A 16,622-nucleotide genomic window follows, 5' to 3' on the forward strand; every position below is an offset into this window, starting at 1 on the left:
TAACTGCATCTTTTCCACTGATTTTATACAGTATTTATTTTTTTCTTTTTGTTTGTGTAGTAATTTATTTGACCATTTTTCTTTATATGTGTATATAACTAAAATTGGAACTGTATGTTTTTATATGAAGCACTTTGTAACTCTTGGGAAACACCTGGACAAATAAAGTTAGTATTATGATTAGTAGCAGTGGTGGTAGTAGTAGTAGTAGCAGTAATAGTAGTACAGTGAGATATAGTCAGACTCATTGGGTATGCTATCTTTGCCCCTGTCAGTCATGTAAACATGAGTCACTAAAATGAACTGAAACTCAGCTGTGCTGCTTCATGGTACTTTTCATCAGTGAATGTGCACCTATATCACTCCTACACAAACTTCTACTTAGTTGGCATTCATGCTGGTCTGTTGGTGTTACCTACAACTTCCTATGAAGCCCATTCCCACCATGCCCCTGTTTGTGTCTGTCCTGAATTACCATTACATTCTGGTAATACTTGAGGGGAACAAACTTGGGCTAATTCTTATCTGGCTTTGCCTAAGCAAAACCAGAGTGTTTACATGAAAGCCACTCAGTTTCTGGTTGTTGTTTTGTGCCTCACCTACAACCCATTTCTTTTGGTTGTTTATAAGAGCTGAGGTGTGGTTAGCTGGCCAGGTGCAACTAAAATAAATCAAATAGGCCAGCACTCATACGCCACAAATCCCTAAGAGTGTCATGGTTACACACCTTGTCTTCTTAAAGGGTGGATATATTCAGATAGGTACCAGTCCCAATCTGGGAAGTCCTGGATCCTGGATCCTGTTCTTGTGTTATAGTATTAAAACCACTTCCAAGGTGATGTGATAATGAGGGCAATTAATCTGTACTGACTGAAACAAAAGATAAACATTAACAGTGGCAAGAAAAAGTGAACCCTGTGGAAAACCTGCATATTTGTCTTAAACTATGGTCAGATCTTAGTTACAGTTATGAACAAACATAATGTATTTGTAATCTATTTTAACTAATAAGACACATTTCATTGTATTGTTTTTGTACATATTGAAAGTCATTTTTGAATTTGTCATCCATGACATTTCGGCAATATTGATATTTGAACTGAGTTGAACTGCAGAATAACAACTAAAGGCTCATAGGAGCTGGTTAACATCTCTGTTCATGGGTCTACCATACACAAATCATGGTGCATTATATATGTAGTATGGATTTGCTGCATCTCAAAGAGAAGCCAGAGACGCAAGGCAGATACAAAGAATAACTACCACATAGAATGTTTTGTGTTTCTTTCAGTCTGGGGGTCTTGCTCCAATGTAAGGTGGAGGGCCCAGATTTTTTGTGCTATGCCAATGCTCACACTTGGTCAAATGAACGACTGAAGTGTCAACAAACTGAGGACAAAATGGCTGCAAAACCATCGTGGTTGTCAGTTACATTAAAATAAAAAATCGACATAATACAATGGATTCAGCTAATACACAGGTTGTAGTTGGTTTAAACTGATAACAAATCCAAAATGTGTGACTAAAAGAACAGCAGGGGGGTGACCGTGCCTGAAAGGTCCCACGAGAGAGTTCTTCCACCTGACCCGACGAAGCATGAATGCAGCATGACCGCCTCCACCGGCTGCCATGGTAACAGCGAGACGCTAAAGATGGCGCGATGCATGGTACTCAGCTAAGAAGCTAACGTAAATAGCATGTTTGTATGCGACGTTTATCGAAAAACACACTGTCCACAGTGATTTCAGCTGATAGATGGATATCACTTAACGAGGAATAATCTATGTTCACTTATCATTTTGTTGTCTGTGAGCGTTTACTCAGGTTAGTCCTCCGGGTGCAGTTCCTCAATTAGCATATATGCTAGCTTGAACATAGCTAGCCGGTTGACTTGATACACAGTTCCAACTGAGCGAGCGCTGCTTATATCATTAACCATGGCTTTCTATGAAGCGTATTCTCACCCGGCTTTGATTCGGTACAAGACGAGTGTTTGCACGAAAGCCACTCTCTTTCTTATCGTGGTTTTGTGCCTCACCTACATCGCACCTCTGCTGGTTGCCTACAGGAGCCAAGGTACAGCACTGAACCATAACCGCTGCTTCTGTTACTGTTGTTGAACGATATCCGGTTAGGTGTATATACGCTTGCTTGCTGTTTAATGCCGTGTTACTTTAGGTTTCTGGATAAAAAGAAGCACCTATGAGGAACAGCCGGTGGTGAGGTTCCAGTACCAGGCTCTGCTGGTGGCAGCGACCAGTTCTCTGGGAGACTACGTCGCTTGGAGCACCTACCCCAATCTGAACAACATGCTTGGGACTAACCTCCGGATCCCTGCTGTCTCTGTAAGTCTGCAGTTCAGTCAAATGTGCAGCAGTGTGCCCTGTATATATTCAGGGCAATAAACACGTAGGATATTGCTGTGTTAACACAGAGGCAGATGTAGAGATGACTTGTCATTTTGGTGAATTGTAAAACAGATCTGAGAAACTAGCTACCAGACTAGCAAACTACAATTCAGTATATTTTTTTCTGTGTGGGGGAACTCATATTGCAGGTGAGAGAAGAGGACCAAAACCAGGATGGCAAGTTGGACCTCCTGATTCTTCAGCTGCAACTACCTTTAAAACCTGAGGAGCAGGTGTACAGTGTCCAGCTGCTGCTCACCTTCAGCTACCAGCTGTTTGTATGTATACTACTGCAGTACCTAGTCTGTCTATCTGTTCACAGTATACAATGTACATGAGACTTAGATGTATCATGTGTCTGTACCACCTTCCACCTGATGCTAGGAGGTAATAGCAATAATATCTTATTCTGTCTTTGTGTTTTCTCAGCGGATGTCCACAGTGGTGATGCAGAGCCTGGCCTACGTGCAGCACTCCTCTCCTGTCCCTGGAGCTAAGCTGTTCATCAGCGGAGACCTCAGGCTGCAGCAAAGGATGCCCCTGCCTCACCGGGGACTGTACAACATTTACAATGTGAGAGGATACACACTCATAATCTTTCTGTCCACCCGTCCTCTCTCTCTTGTTTTCTCCTTTTCCTGTTTGAACCAGAGCAAACTTCACCACCGACAAATGATCTGGAAAAGTATTTTACTGACATACACTCAGATTCTACAGGTCACATGACAGAGCACTCATCAGGAAGGTGAAACTGGGGTGAAGGTGGATGCAAGCGGAACAGAAAATTACTGAAAATTTATGAATGGGAGAAACTGCGATAGTGAGCCAGCAACTCAGGCAGTGATAGGAGGGATGAGATTGGATGAGATTGGTTCCTCTATTCTCTCCTGTATCCACTCATATACACATACCTGCCTTGAAAACCTGTGGTCTGCTTCATGTACTTAAAGTGAATACCACCTGGGTGTAACTCACACTTTAACATCTTCATATTTCATCACAGTATACTACCATATGTACGTCTCAGCGTGTAGTGCTGTGAGGAGTGTGGCACAAACAACAGACCACCGTTTGTTAAAGCAAAGTTTTGTTGTGTTTGTCTTTTTTCTTTATTGAATCCAAGGTGTCAGTGATTGATGGCTCCAGCCCTTTTGCGAGTGCATATGACCTTGACAACATAATTAAGAGATACCAGGATAGAAACTGTAAGTTGACAAAGGCTCTCATTTTGTTTGTTTGCTTTTATTACTGCTGAAAATACTGTGATTAAAACCAGAATCAGCACAAGCTGAATCTCCACCACTGAAGGAGATTTGAGCTTATCCCATTGTAGTATCCATGCATTTTGTAAAATGTGTATATTTTAAAATGAGACACCTCACATCTCACTTTTCTCCTTCTGTTTGTCCTATTTGTTTTTTCTACCACAGTGACCACAGTACTGTCCTGTCCCATGCCAGTCTGGACCGTGGGACGAGCTGCTGGTTCTCCCTTCGAGCTGAATGCTGAGATACGTTACCCTGTGGAGGTCATTAGATATCCTTTAATAAATATAGGAAAGTGTGTGTGTGTGTGTGTGTGTGTGTGTGTGTGTGTGTGCGCGTGCACGCGTGTGTGTGTGTGTGTGTTTTTATAACACACTATATCATAGCTGTATGCAGATATATGGAAAATTTTAAGTGTGTGTCAACAATTATATCACTGTCCACTCTTCTCCAACTGTGCTTTACTATATTGTCATGTCATTATCTGTTTATATACCAGTCTCCTCCCATTATGTTTTCATTTACATACATAAAGTCATTTAGATTAACCTGATGATATTTTCCAGGGGACTATATAATATGTTCTTTTTACCTTTCTTATGATCTCCACTTATGAAACACGTGTGGGTTTTCAGCATTGTATTATATGAAACTTTAACTGTGCCCACTTACACTAAAAACAGATTCAGATATCTTAGAATGATAATTGTTGGCATCTGAAGTGTGCAGCGCTGTCATTAGGTATGTACACTCTGTCAGCATGAACAAAATAACGCTAAAAGCCTGTTGACTCCTCGCTTAATGAAATGTGTGAGCTGATCACATCTGTTTATGCACTACATTATCCTTAATTCAAGCAAATACAAAAGTAAATTACTCAATACTAGACAAACAAGTCAGCAGCAGTCATGGGCAAGTGCTCATGCAGTTGTGAGCTGCGGCTTAGAGTGCTTCATCTTCACAAGACATTTACTGCAGGATATTTGTTATTCAGAAAAGACGCTGACCTAACTCAACACTGTAAATCAATAACAGCACATGAACTTCAAACTTACACCACAGTTGATTATAGAAAAGGTGTTTCTTTTTATTAATGAGATGCAAACATTTTCAACATTTAGATTATTTTTTTTCCCCAGGTATTGTTTATATCTTTTAGTTGACAAAAGTCCCAATGAAAACTGCTCTCTGTGAGGATCAACCAGCATAACCAGGACTTTAATATTGTTCAATTCTTTTAGCTCCAAATATTGAATTCCTCCATGGCTATGGGCTGGATATTTGGAGAGTTTGGTGAATAACAAGGCCAAGTATGTGTACATATTTGAGTTTGGTTTTCTTTGTTCTGTCAGTTTACTTACATACAGTTGTTCCAAGAACAGTTTTCAGACAGAAAGACATACAGGTAAAAACAAGAACAGCAGAGCTGAAAGAAGTTAGGAAACAGAAATATTTAACATAGATTCTGATATAAATGTAGTCAAGGGTGCAGAGTGAAAACAGATCAAATACTGAATTTAGGTTATAGGTTACTTTATATACATGAATTAGATAGTCATTTACAGTATATGCATGTATAGACGTATATACACAATATATACAGCATGCTCAGATTTATTTTCAGCTGTGTAAACGGGGTTAATGATTACAGGTCCTGAGGCAGGTCCTGGGAGATCGTGGATCCCTGAGACCTGAGGGTTTTTACAGCTGGCACAGAGCTGCTGTGTATGGTCAGGGGGAAGTGCTCATCTCATGTTGTTCAACCTCCCATCAGGAGTCTAAGAGATGGTGTTGCCAAACTGACTTTAAGCCACATCTGTCGTGTTCCTCATTATCCTCAATGTCTCTTAGTTTTTCATTAAAACCCATTGAACTAAATCCAGACACAGTTCTACAAAGTAAAGGTTTGACCTGTACTATGAGGTTTTCCACATCAATTCTACCTTAACCGTTTCCTCCACCTATCGTCCTGGCTTCTGGGAAACCATCAAATTTGCCTGGATCCAGTACGTCAGCATCCTCCTCATCTTCCTCTGGGTCTTTGAACGTATCAAGAGATTTGTTTTCCAGAACCAGGTTCTGACCACTGTACCTATACCAGCAGGAAAACCTCACCAGTCATGATTCAGTGGAAGTGCTTGGATCTTAAGGTAAACAACAACCACCAGGCTGACAATATCACACTTTTCCCAGTGACTCACCAACACTTGTTCTCTAACTGATACTGTAACACACTCACCAGTAGCATACACAAAGTGAACAGCTCGATACCACATCTGTTCATGGTTCAGTTAAATCTGCTGCCACAAGAAGCAAGGGTTCAGCTAAATGAACCATTTTAACCAATCGCTCCCCAAACGTTTACTTTACATTGGCAAAACTAACTACATCATTAGAAAATGTATTTCTGATGTGTTCAGGACCAATTGCAATAACTTCAGTTTTATCTGAGTTATCCAAGTTTTAATGTCCCTAAGACAAGCCTGGAGTTTGGCTAGCTGATTGGTTTCGTTAGGCTTCATTGACAGATAAAGTTGTGTATCATCTCCATAACAATGGAAATTTATGGGGTGATTCCTGATAATGTTGCCCAAGGGAAGCATATACAAGGTGAAGAGAATTGGTCCAAGTACTGACTCTTGTGGAACTCCATGTCTAACTTTTGTTCGATATTGGTCTGTACTTGGCTAATATGTCTGGATCAAGAGTGGGCTTTTTTAGAAGAGGTTTGATAACAGCTACTGTTTCCAAGGACCGACTGAACATATCTAATACAGAACTGCAAATTAAGGGCAGAGCTTCCTTAAGCAGCGTAGTTGGGATGGGGTCTAAGAGACATGTTGAAGATTTAGATGCTGTAATAGTTGATGAGAGCTGGGGGAGGTCAATGGGAGCAAAAAAGTCAAGGTTAGGTTTTGCAGCTGAGTCTATGGATTCTGTGTTTTGACTTGTGCTGGTTGAGGGCAAGATGTGATTAATTTTATCTCTAATGATAGAAATTTTATCATTAAAGAAGTTCATAATATCATTGCTGCTGAGGGTTGTATGGATGTGTGGATCTATAGAGCTGTAACTCTCTGTCAGCCTGGCTACAGTGCTGAAAAGAAACCCATTCTTATCATCTTCTATTAGTGATGAGTAATGGGCGCCCCTTAAATTACAGTAAAACTGAAACAGTGTCAGTTTGATGCAGTCATATGATATTATTTATGTCTATTGCCACTATACAAGATAAAAAAGACACCACCACACCATCTGCCTCTGGCTTAGGTGCTGTGTGTTCAGATAATGTAATTTCCTGGAAAAGCCTCTTTCTGTTTATTGAACTGCTGTCATGCCTCACTCTGATAAGCATAGCTGTTTTTTTTTTTTTTTTGTTACATGGAGACCTACCACTTTGAACATATAGGGTCAAAGTAGGGCCCAAATGTAGAGCCTAGTAGTTACTTGCACTTAAAGATCTGTCTTTTTGGTATTTCCTCATGATTTAATAATAAGAACTTGCTTTATTCCTTTAATAATTTGCATATATTTTTAAACAAACATGCTGAAATTCATTCATGTTTTCACTTCTTCTTGGACAGGTTTCTATGCTGGCCCTGCTCTACTGGAGCTACACTGGTTCTTAACATGAAAAATGCATTTCTCCTTTTTCTGCTGTTTTAGGCAATAGAAATTTATTACACATATATAGTTTTGTATATATTTTTATTAGTTGTCTTTGTTTATGTGCGCACTTATTTTTGTATTGCATCTAGCTGTAGGTGATTGTTAATAAACGATTTGTACATCTTAATATTTTGTATCCCCTTTAACCACAAGGCTCTCATTTATTTGCATCTTTAACTGAATTTACAGTCACTGTGCATTTGTACATTCACTGTTCTTGTTAATAACCTCATACCATATACCTTCAGCAGAATACACCCGATCAGAGAACCTGACTTGATCTGAGTCTGACTGAGACTCTGAGAAGCTGTTTCTGAGTTTATGAAATCAGACAAGCTTGTGAGTTTCTGGTATTTTGGAGGAGAATGTGTGTCTTTATGTGTGTGTGTGTGTGTGTCAGAGCATCAATGTCTGAGTAGAATAGACGTCTCAGAGCTACATCTCATCACAGCTAAAGTCAGTTTGTTGCCACTGTGGTGATTTTATCAACAAGAAAACTAAATACATGGAGCAAGTGTGCAGCAGTGATGAAAACTTTTATTTGACTTCTTTAAAAAGTTTGAGTTTACAGTAATGGTTAATGACTAATAATAATCTAAATTTAAGGAGAGAATTTCTTTGCTAATTACACCAGTTTATGACAATCACAGCTCTACTGAGCCATGTATTCCTTAAACCTACAGTAATAATGACTTTGAGCTGTTGTTTGTTTGTTTTACCCTGAACTAACACTTCCACATTAGATCAGATTCATTTGTCTTCATCAAGACAAATGAAGGTGTTTAAAGCTGCAGTAATTAAAAAACTACTTAAAAAGCCTGAAAAACATCCAGATCTTTTAGCAACTATCTACCTTCATCTAACATTCCCTTCATTTCTAAAATTCTTCGAAAAGCCATTGCAAACCAATAAAGTGATTGATTACATAGGATTGGTACGTTCGAAGATTACACAGAGTACATTAGAATACATTATAGCACTGAAAGTCACCACTGATCTTCTCATGGCCGCAGACAATGCTAATATTAGCTAGTAACGCTGAACACTCTTAGCATTAACTATAAACGTGATTCTTACAGAATTAAATGACTTGGTCGTGGGTAAGGAAAGAGCATAGGGACTGCTTCATTACTCAGTCCACTTTAATGACCACTTCAACTGTAGGACAACAGAACATTCTACTCAACATCACCTCACTACTGCATCATATCACTCTGCCAGCCTTAACCATCATTAACTTTACAAGCAACGTGCACAATATTATATAGTTCCTGATCCAACTTAAGGAACACAATACAAGATATATGGTGCTGTTGTTACCATTGTTTAAATTATACAAACCCCTAAATAAACTTAAAAAGATGCAAATAATTCAGTGGGACAGATAACAGATACATTCATGGTCAGGCGCAAAGAGATTTTATTTTTAAAAAGCAGCACTGATAAATAACTTTCCACCTTCACAGTTTGTAACTAGTGAGCTCATTTTGGCCACAGAATGCACTCTTCCCTGCACAAAGTGAATCTGGTTCAGTGCAAACATTCAGTCACAACATGTTCAGCAGTGCTGTGTTGTCAGTCTGTGAAGTCTTTTGGAGAGTTGTGATATTTTGTGGACCTGCTGCCAGCAGTCAGTGTGGACCAGAGAACTAAGGTAAATTCAGTCCATTTGAATCCACATTGTTTTCAGCTGGGCATCATGCCAGTGTGGCCTGAAGGCCTGATCTGTCCCAACAGGAGAGTGTGAACCAGTGATGACGCTCCCACAGAGGAGGAGAGGCCAGTCTGAGGCCAGTGACGTCATTTAGACTGGACATTTGTTTTTATATCTGGGAAGGTAAGGAAGCACATTTATACTGCAGAGGTTCGCTTATAGAGTCATTAAAGCTGATCAGCTGACTGAGTGGCTGAGTAGTAGTAAACATGATTTGACAGTTCAGTAGTTAGACTGCAGATGTTATTCACCTGCTAACTGTAGATCTGCTTCTGATTACATTCTTTATTTATGTTATCTTTTACTGATTGATTAATAACTAATTACACTGACACACCAAATGGGTAGTGTTTTGAGTAGAGTTTGTTTGATAATGATTAAAGATCAAATCATTTAGTCAGTTCAGCAGTTATTACTTAAAAATGTCGGCAGCAATACAAAGTAAAAATATGAATCAATATTCTAAATTTGCATCAAAAGGGTGTCACAAAAGGTTTATAGACACTAGCTCTAATCCCACAGATACAAACTGTTCACTTGCTCCAGTTTGACTGATCATTATGTAATTGTCAGTCATTGCATTTATCCTGTGTTGGAAGATTATATTTAATAAACATCTTTATTTAGACCACTTACTTACTTGACTTATCTGCTCCACTGAAATAGAAACAGAGATCAATTTAATCAAGAAGTCATTATTTCTGTTCATGAGACTACTGATTTAGTTTATGTATTTTCTTTAAATAGAATCTTGTGCCCCAATACGAAGTAGCAATTTTCACTACTTGTAGCTCAAGTCATCGACATCTGACAAAAAGTCAACTTGTATTGACACAGGAATTAACGTGTGGTAAAACTAAAGAAGGATTATCAGACATAATACCAGGTGCCAGTGACAGTGGGGTTAATGCAGGTTCCATGATGGCACATTGATACTCTGTTTTTACATTTATTGTGACTTTATTTGAATATATATTGTCGCATATTTTAGACATATACAATGTTTTAAGTATTGTGAGAATATATTTTTCAATGTACTGAAATATATTCATCAGGTTTTTACTTACATGTCAATACTTGTCTTTTCTGTTTGTGATATCAAATGTCTGAACTAATGGCAGCTTTAAAACTAAATGTAGAGCCTTTTAACTTTTACACAGTGTTAATGACAGTTTTGTGCTAATTAAGCTGAAATCTAATTACAGGTAATATTAACTTGGTACATTACATCAAAATTTAAGATAAAGGCTTTCTTATAAAATATCTGTAGAATGTCCTGCTTTTGACTTAAGTAAAGATATAAGTTACATTTTATACTTGTGATGTCCAAAGGATATGAACAAAGGATTGCATTCATATTTGGTTTGACACTGAGTGATGTGTGGAGGTGTGTTATATTTGTTCTTCCTATCTCATCATATTACGATGATCTTATCTTTATTTGCTTCTGCTTTTTGTGTTTATAGGGTCTTATAAGCCCACGCAGGCTGGACAGCTTTTGATTTATTGAAATAAAATTTCCTACCTAACAGTACCAGTACATAGCTTTAGGTGATAGACAAGAAGTAAATCAAAATAAAACCACGTAATTTCCTGTTCCCACTAGGGGGCACTAAGTGTATGACCGAATATTGGCATATAGATGTCCTCAGGCCGTATGAAGATTGGAGTAGACTGGACAATGCATGTTTGAGTTACATCAACTTCCTGGTTCATGGTGAAGAATCGAAATTTGCCATGCCGCCAGGCTAACGTCATTTGATGGAAATTCACCATTTTCACAATGTAGCATCATCAGGGTGTTAAGCCTTTTCTGACCAAATTTGATCTAGATGGGGTCAACTTGGTAGTAACAATACACTGAAGTATAAAACATGTAATTTCCTGTTGCCAGTAGGTGGTGCTATCACTATACCTGAATATTGGCATGTAGATGTCTTCAGGCCAAGACTCTTATCATTCATGAGAAATTTGAGGCAGATTGGACAATGTATGTGTGAGCTATAGCAATTTTCCTGTTGGAATTTTTTAGGGGGCGCTATGGAGTGATTTTGCAACATCAATATGTCAGACCCCTGTGTTCAGGCCAGGGTTATTATCAAACACGGGCCAATTTCTCCTCCATGGCGAACCATCAAAATTCGCAATGCCGCCATGTACATGCTGTTCAGCGAAAAGTCACAGTTTTCATAATACTGCATCTTCAAGTTCTTAAGGATTTTCTGACCAAATTTGAAGTTGATCTGGTCAACCCAGGAATACATCAAAGTATTAAATATGACATTTCCTGTTGCCAGTAGGTGACGCTATGACTATGCCTGAATATTGGCATGTATATGTGTAGAGAGAAATATGTAGAGAAATGAATTAACTGCCAAATTATTCAAATTCAAATTCCATTTTCTCAATGCAATTATTCAAATTAAAAATACAGTTTCAAATAATGTAATTCAAATTCAAAATGTTTCAAGTGATACATATTTCAGCCCATACTAGATCTGTAGTGATACAGTGTGTGTTTCCCTCTAGGTTTCCATGGTAAAGTCAGTGTATAGTATGTAAATAGACTTTTACTGTGGAATAGTTTAAGGTGGAAGTCAATAGTATATGATAATAAAATAAACATGAATGTGGACACTGCCCAAAACAATGGGTATAACTCATAGGCAGACAAAGCAACAAATCACTTCTACAACTGTTTTGAAGAAAATAAGTAGAAATAATAATATTATAATAATAATATTCCCTATTATAATGTACAGGAGTCCTTATTGGGTGACAGATATGGTGAAGTGAGGTTGTTCTGTTGCTCGGATGTGTCAAATTTACCTTACTGTAAACAGTGACAACTTTATAAGGCAAAATGCAAAGATGGAAATATGGGTCTCAGAAACAGGAGACAAGTCAATGTCAGTGTCTTCCAGTTTAAGTTTAGCAATGCTGCTGCTGTCAGGACCACATGCTGCCTATCATCTATCATCTATGTACCTGTTTATTGTCAGTGAAAATCATCGTAACAGATCACTGACAACACCAAACAGATGTTGACTTTCAAATTAAATTTGGTTTTAAATGACTCAGCTGTTATTGGCGATAATGTTGCTGTTACCGAAACAGCATAAAATAAAACTGGACTATCTCTTTTTAAACACAGCATGAACAGCGTCATAAGTACAAACCACAGGATCTGTGAGAAATTATTTCAGGCCTTTCCTGTATTCCTGTTTCCTGATGGGCGCGGAGTGAAAAAAGGATGGAATGGGTTTTCAGGATCGTATGCTACGATGAGTACCACACAACTACTAGCTCTTTGAGATTTGAGAGGTTTTGGGAGACCGCTTATTTTTGAAGCAGTGTATGTAATATGGGACATGTTTGTTTGTGAATAGCAGAGAGTCTTTGCTGTCAGTGTGTGTGGATTTTCGAGTGCTAATAACCTCCTTCTTTGTCTTACTAACATTCAGCTGGAGAGAATTACTGTTACACCACTGTATGATATGAACCGTTGGCTCATCACAGAGTTTTAGTCATTAAGGAGTTTAAGTATATCATTTGGGGATGGAGGAAACATCCCACAGGTTTGCCTCTTGGCCTCGTAGAAGAATCAGAAAATCCAACCCGTCTTCATAAAATCCAGGTTTGTTATAATATTTCACATTCTCTTTATATCTGACCCATGTAAGTGAACTAAGATGTGCTAGTTAAGTAAAATCAGTTTGTAACTGTTGTTTTTATTCTCTTTAAGGAAACTGTACTCAATAGGGCAAATTGCTTTTGCCCCCAAAAAGGTTTTGACCTTTCAAAATTAATATTTGATCCATGTCTCTTTTGTAATTATTTTGAGCCTTAAAATGGAATTTATTTTTTAAAGACAGACAGGCTGACATGCTGCAGGTAGGTGACAGCTGCTGTACTGTCCTAAAGGAGTGGAGAGGCCAGGCGTGTCCTAGGGTGAAACCTGATCTGACAGAGGTTAGTCAAAATTGATATTTATATTTGCTATATATTTTATTTTTTACAAGCTGAACTTGCCTTTATTGTTACCTAACCTTTATAGTGAGATTTAAATTATTTTCATTAATTTCAGTTTTACATTTTGTCTTTGATTAGTTGCGTATCTCTTAATGACATTACTTCCGTTACTTCATGAGCATAGTTCAGTCTTTGATCAGCACAGAGCAAAGAGAAAGAGTAAGTAAGTTTTAATTCATATAAAACTATTTATCATCTGTAGGTTAGTTTAATTACGGGCATTAAGGATTATTTCTTGTTGAGAGATTGTAGCTTATGTTCCATATGCGGGAGAGACGAGCGCTTCAAATAACTTTTAAACTCTCTGAATGAGAAATATTCAAATTTTTAGATACATAAGTAAAAACACTTCAGTTCCATGGGATAACCTTCACTACAATCAGTGAGAGAGCCAGTAAGCTGGACTGTGGCACTAGAAAGCTGCCATGTGCTCGTTGCGTCATCCACCATTTTATGTGTTATGGGGACTTTTCCTCCCCATATTGTTGAGCTTTAATCTTAAACTGTGAGCAGTCACACCTGCCTTTTGGATTAAATATGTATAAAAATAAAAAGATTAAGTATTTATAAAATAGCATTGATTTATGAATGCAAATGTTTTTTGAAGACTGTGCCTCGACACAGTTCTGTCTCTTTCAGCTCTGCAGACAGTTCCTTTGACCTCATGGGTTAGTTTTCGCTGGTGTGTGCCTTTCCAAAACATGTCCAATAAATTGAATTTACCACATATATATATATATATATATATATATAAATATATATATAATATATATATATATATATATATATATGTGTGTGTGTGTGTGTGTGTGTGATCAATTGGGGATCACTGTATATATATCACTGTATATATATATATATTCTATAATGCAGTTTTGGCTTTGTCAGTATGTGGCATTGAGTGTGAATTTATGAGAGAAAAAATTGATTGTTTTGATTTTAGCATAAGGCTGCAACATTAACTTCTACAGTTCACATAATCATTGATAGTGATGGGATCACTCTAACTAAAAAGAAATGTTGCTGTTGAGTTTTATAATGTAAAATTCAATTGCTGTGAGCACCACAACTGATGTTCCGTTTGTCACTATTGTACTGAAGTTTCAGCCCCTGGACAGCTATTTGCACGTCCTCAGCTAAGTCTTATCAACACAGAAAGATGAGGGCCTATAAAGTGACTTTCACAATCCTGGTCATGCTGGCTGGTGAGTGTCCACCCTCAGTTCATTATCAATCCTCAGTTTGAGGGCACCATAAATGTGTCTCTTAATGAAGACAATGAGCCTGTTAGTGCACATTAAACTGTTTGTCTCTCTTGTTCCACTGTCTCCTCTACAGGGATGGTTCACAGGAGAAACACTCCCCCTATCACCATCAGCAGCAGGGACGTTCAGACCAAACATGACACGTCTCGCACCAACCTCATTATCTTGTCAAAGGTCTCTGTCTTGAATGTTACCCAGACCCGGGACCCAAAGAACAACAACTAAAGGTAGGTTAACAATATAAACTATTCTCATGGTTACCAACAGAAAAAAGCAGAAATAAAACAGTAACAAAATGACTGATTGACTGATTTCAGCATCATTATTATTATTACGTATAACAACCTGACAGTGTTTGAGTACAACAGCTGTCCCTGGTATTTTCTCTTTCTCAAAGCAGACAGCTGCCCTTTCTGAAAAATGCCAGCTCACACCTTTTTTGTGCCTTTATGCCTTTCCTGTTTTGACAACATGTTTCCTATCTGCTGGTAACAAAAAAAAAAAAAAAAAAACAGTGGCTCAGTTGCATAGTTTAAAAAAAAAAGTTAGAATCTCAGATTTAAGTGAACTTGAGACTAATAACTGGTTTTAATAGCCTGAACACAAACTGGCAGCAGTGGCCAATTAGGACAAATAAATAAATAAATAAATAAATAAATCTAAGTATATCTCCAATTAGAAAGACTTTCTACATTTGAAGAATTGGTGTAAATGTCTTGCTTTGTTGATCCACCTCTACTGAGATGATATTAAATACAAATGTGCTCTCCTCCATTAGATGAAAAGGAGACACCAGTGGATCCAAAGGGAGAAGATCCAGGCTCATAGCAACAATGTCACAGGAAATCCTTATTAACTGCAGCTCTGTATAGCTGCTGAGTTTGTTTTGTTTTTTGTTATGGTACATTTCAGTAGGTACATTACATATATTCCATGGTACATTATATACATGAATTATTAATATAGTATAGCTGGTAGGATTTTAAAGTTTCTTACTTTGGTAAAGTATCAAGGACTAAATACAGCATAGAAATAGTTGTAGATAGAAAATAAAACTTAAATGTAAGATTTAAGGTTTTAGATTTAGATCACATTTTAGAGTTTAAATTAAGATTTCTTCTTTGAGTAATGGATTTAGTACAGTAATCAAAATGATGATCTAAATGTTCTAAAGAGGAAAATAAGCCACAAACAGCCTAAGATACAGAATGATTGCTCTGTATCAAACAGACAAAATTATCATTAATTTGTAGTCCTCTGTTTTCTTGTGAGAAAACATCTGGCCAGTGTAATAAAAGTCCTGCACAGCTGCATGAAGTATGAACAAAACTGAAAAAAGTCATGATGCCACAAAATGTTGCAATTTATAATGATAAACCACTGATTGTGTTGTGAAGGTACAAAGTGAATGTGAAAATAAAAATGCCACTGTACGGTATCAAAAATAGATTTTCTTGTTATAATGAAATGTACTAATTAAAGTTTATTATCACAAATCCTGAAAGTGTCACTGCTCATTAATGTAATTTTAATGAATGAATGATGTAAGAACTGATTTGTGTTTAATGTGTTTAATCTTCAGCCAATGACTGCCAAAATCTCCCTCCTAGATTAATTTTTTGTCATTATTATTATAATAATAATTATTAATAATAACACTCAGACTATATACCCTACAAAACGAGTAATTAACTAATGACACATGGGTGACACAGAAAACACATGGGATAAAGGAAACAAAACCACAAGAGACATGCAAGGAGGGTAATTTCAAAATAAACAGGAAATGGAGTCTCACATAAGGATGATCATAAGTATTAATATGAATAATGTAATATTTATTATTAATAATAATAAAGATGTAATTGTACAGCACTGTATATAAGAAAAGTGCTGTGCAGAAAATGGTTGGGATCTGTATCTGTTTATTAAAGCACAAGGTAAAACAGTAAAACAGGACCAAAAAACGGTTAAAATGGTTTTTAAAAGACACAGTTATAAGAAAATATATTTATCATTGACAGCTAATGTGACTGTATTTTTTTTTATTTTATTTTATTATTATTATTATTATTATTTTAAGAAAATTAGTTACAGAACTGCATGGCTGGAAGGGAAGGCAAAATAAAAAGCCACAGGAAAACACTTTCCACAATAGTTGATATTATTTTTTATGTTCATCCATCCATCCAAAAGTTACATATTTGTCAGTTTAAGTCTTACACCAAATACCTCAAAGTATGTGTCTGCATAATTTTCCAGGTAATTT

At 37.1% G+C, this 16,622-nt stretch overlaps 1 protein-coding gene and 1 long non-coding RNA gene across 3 annotated transcripts; both read left to right on the forward strand.

Annotated features, from left to right (window-relative positions):
• The first annotated feature begins 1,611 nt into the window (after nucleotides 1-1,611).
• On the forward strand, nucleotides 1,612-7,469 carry tmem231 (transmembrane protein 231). Its single transcript, XM_018703629.2, has 8 exons — nucleotides 1,612-2,076; nucleotides 2,179-2,345; nucleotides 2,558-2,686; nucleotides 2,838-2,981; nucleotides 3,532-3,613; nucleotides 3,839-3,944; nucleotides 5,635-5,823; nucleotides 7,258-7,469. The coding sequence occupies exons 1-7, from the start codon at nucleotides 1,938-1,940 to the stop codon at nucleotides 5,795-5,797; spliced, it is 930 nt and encodes a 309-aa protein (XP_018559145.1). The 5' UTR covers nucleotides 1,612-1,937; the 3' UTR covers nucleotides 5,798-5,823; nucleotides 7,258-7,469.
• A 4,585-nt stretch (nucleotides 7,470-12,054) lies between these two features.
• On the forward strand, nucleotides 12,055-15,850 carry LOC108901945 (uncharacterized). Of its 2 annotated transcripts, XR_001963978.2 has the most exons (6): nucleotides 12,055-12,411; nucleotides 12,521-12,693; nucleotides 12,928-13,028; nucleotides 14,190-14,293; nucleotides 14,427-14,580; nucleotides 15,132-15,850. It is a non-coding gene; the product is annotated as an uncharacterized LOC108901945 (long non-coding RNA). The 2 variants fall into 2 exon arrangements; XR_001963977.2 differs by having other exon boundaries at nucleotides 12,062-12,693.
• Nucleotides 15,851-16,622: the final 772 nt, after the last annotated feature.

The sequence above is a fragment of the Lates calcarifer genome, linkage group LG10 (assembly GCF_001640805.2).
Source record: "Lates calcarifer isolate ASB-BC8 linkage group LG10, TLL_Latcal_v3, whole genome shotgun sequence".
Taxonomy (NCBI): domain Eukaryota; kingdom Metazoa; phylum Chordata; class Actinopteri; family Centropomidae; genus Lates; species Lates calcarifer.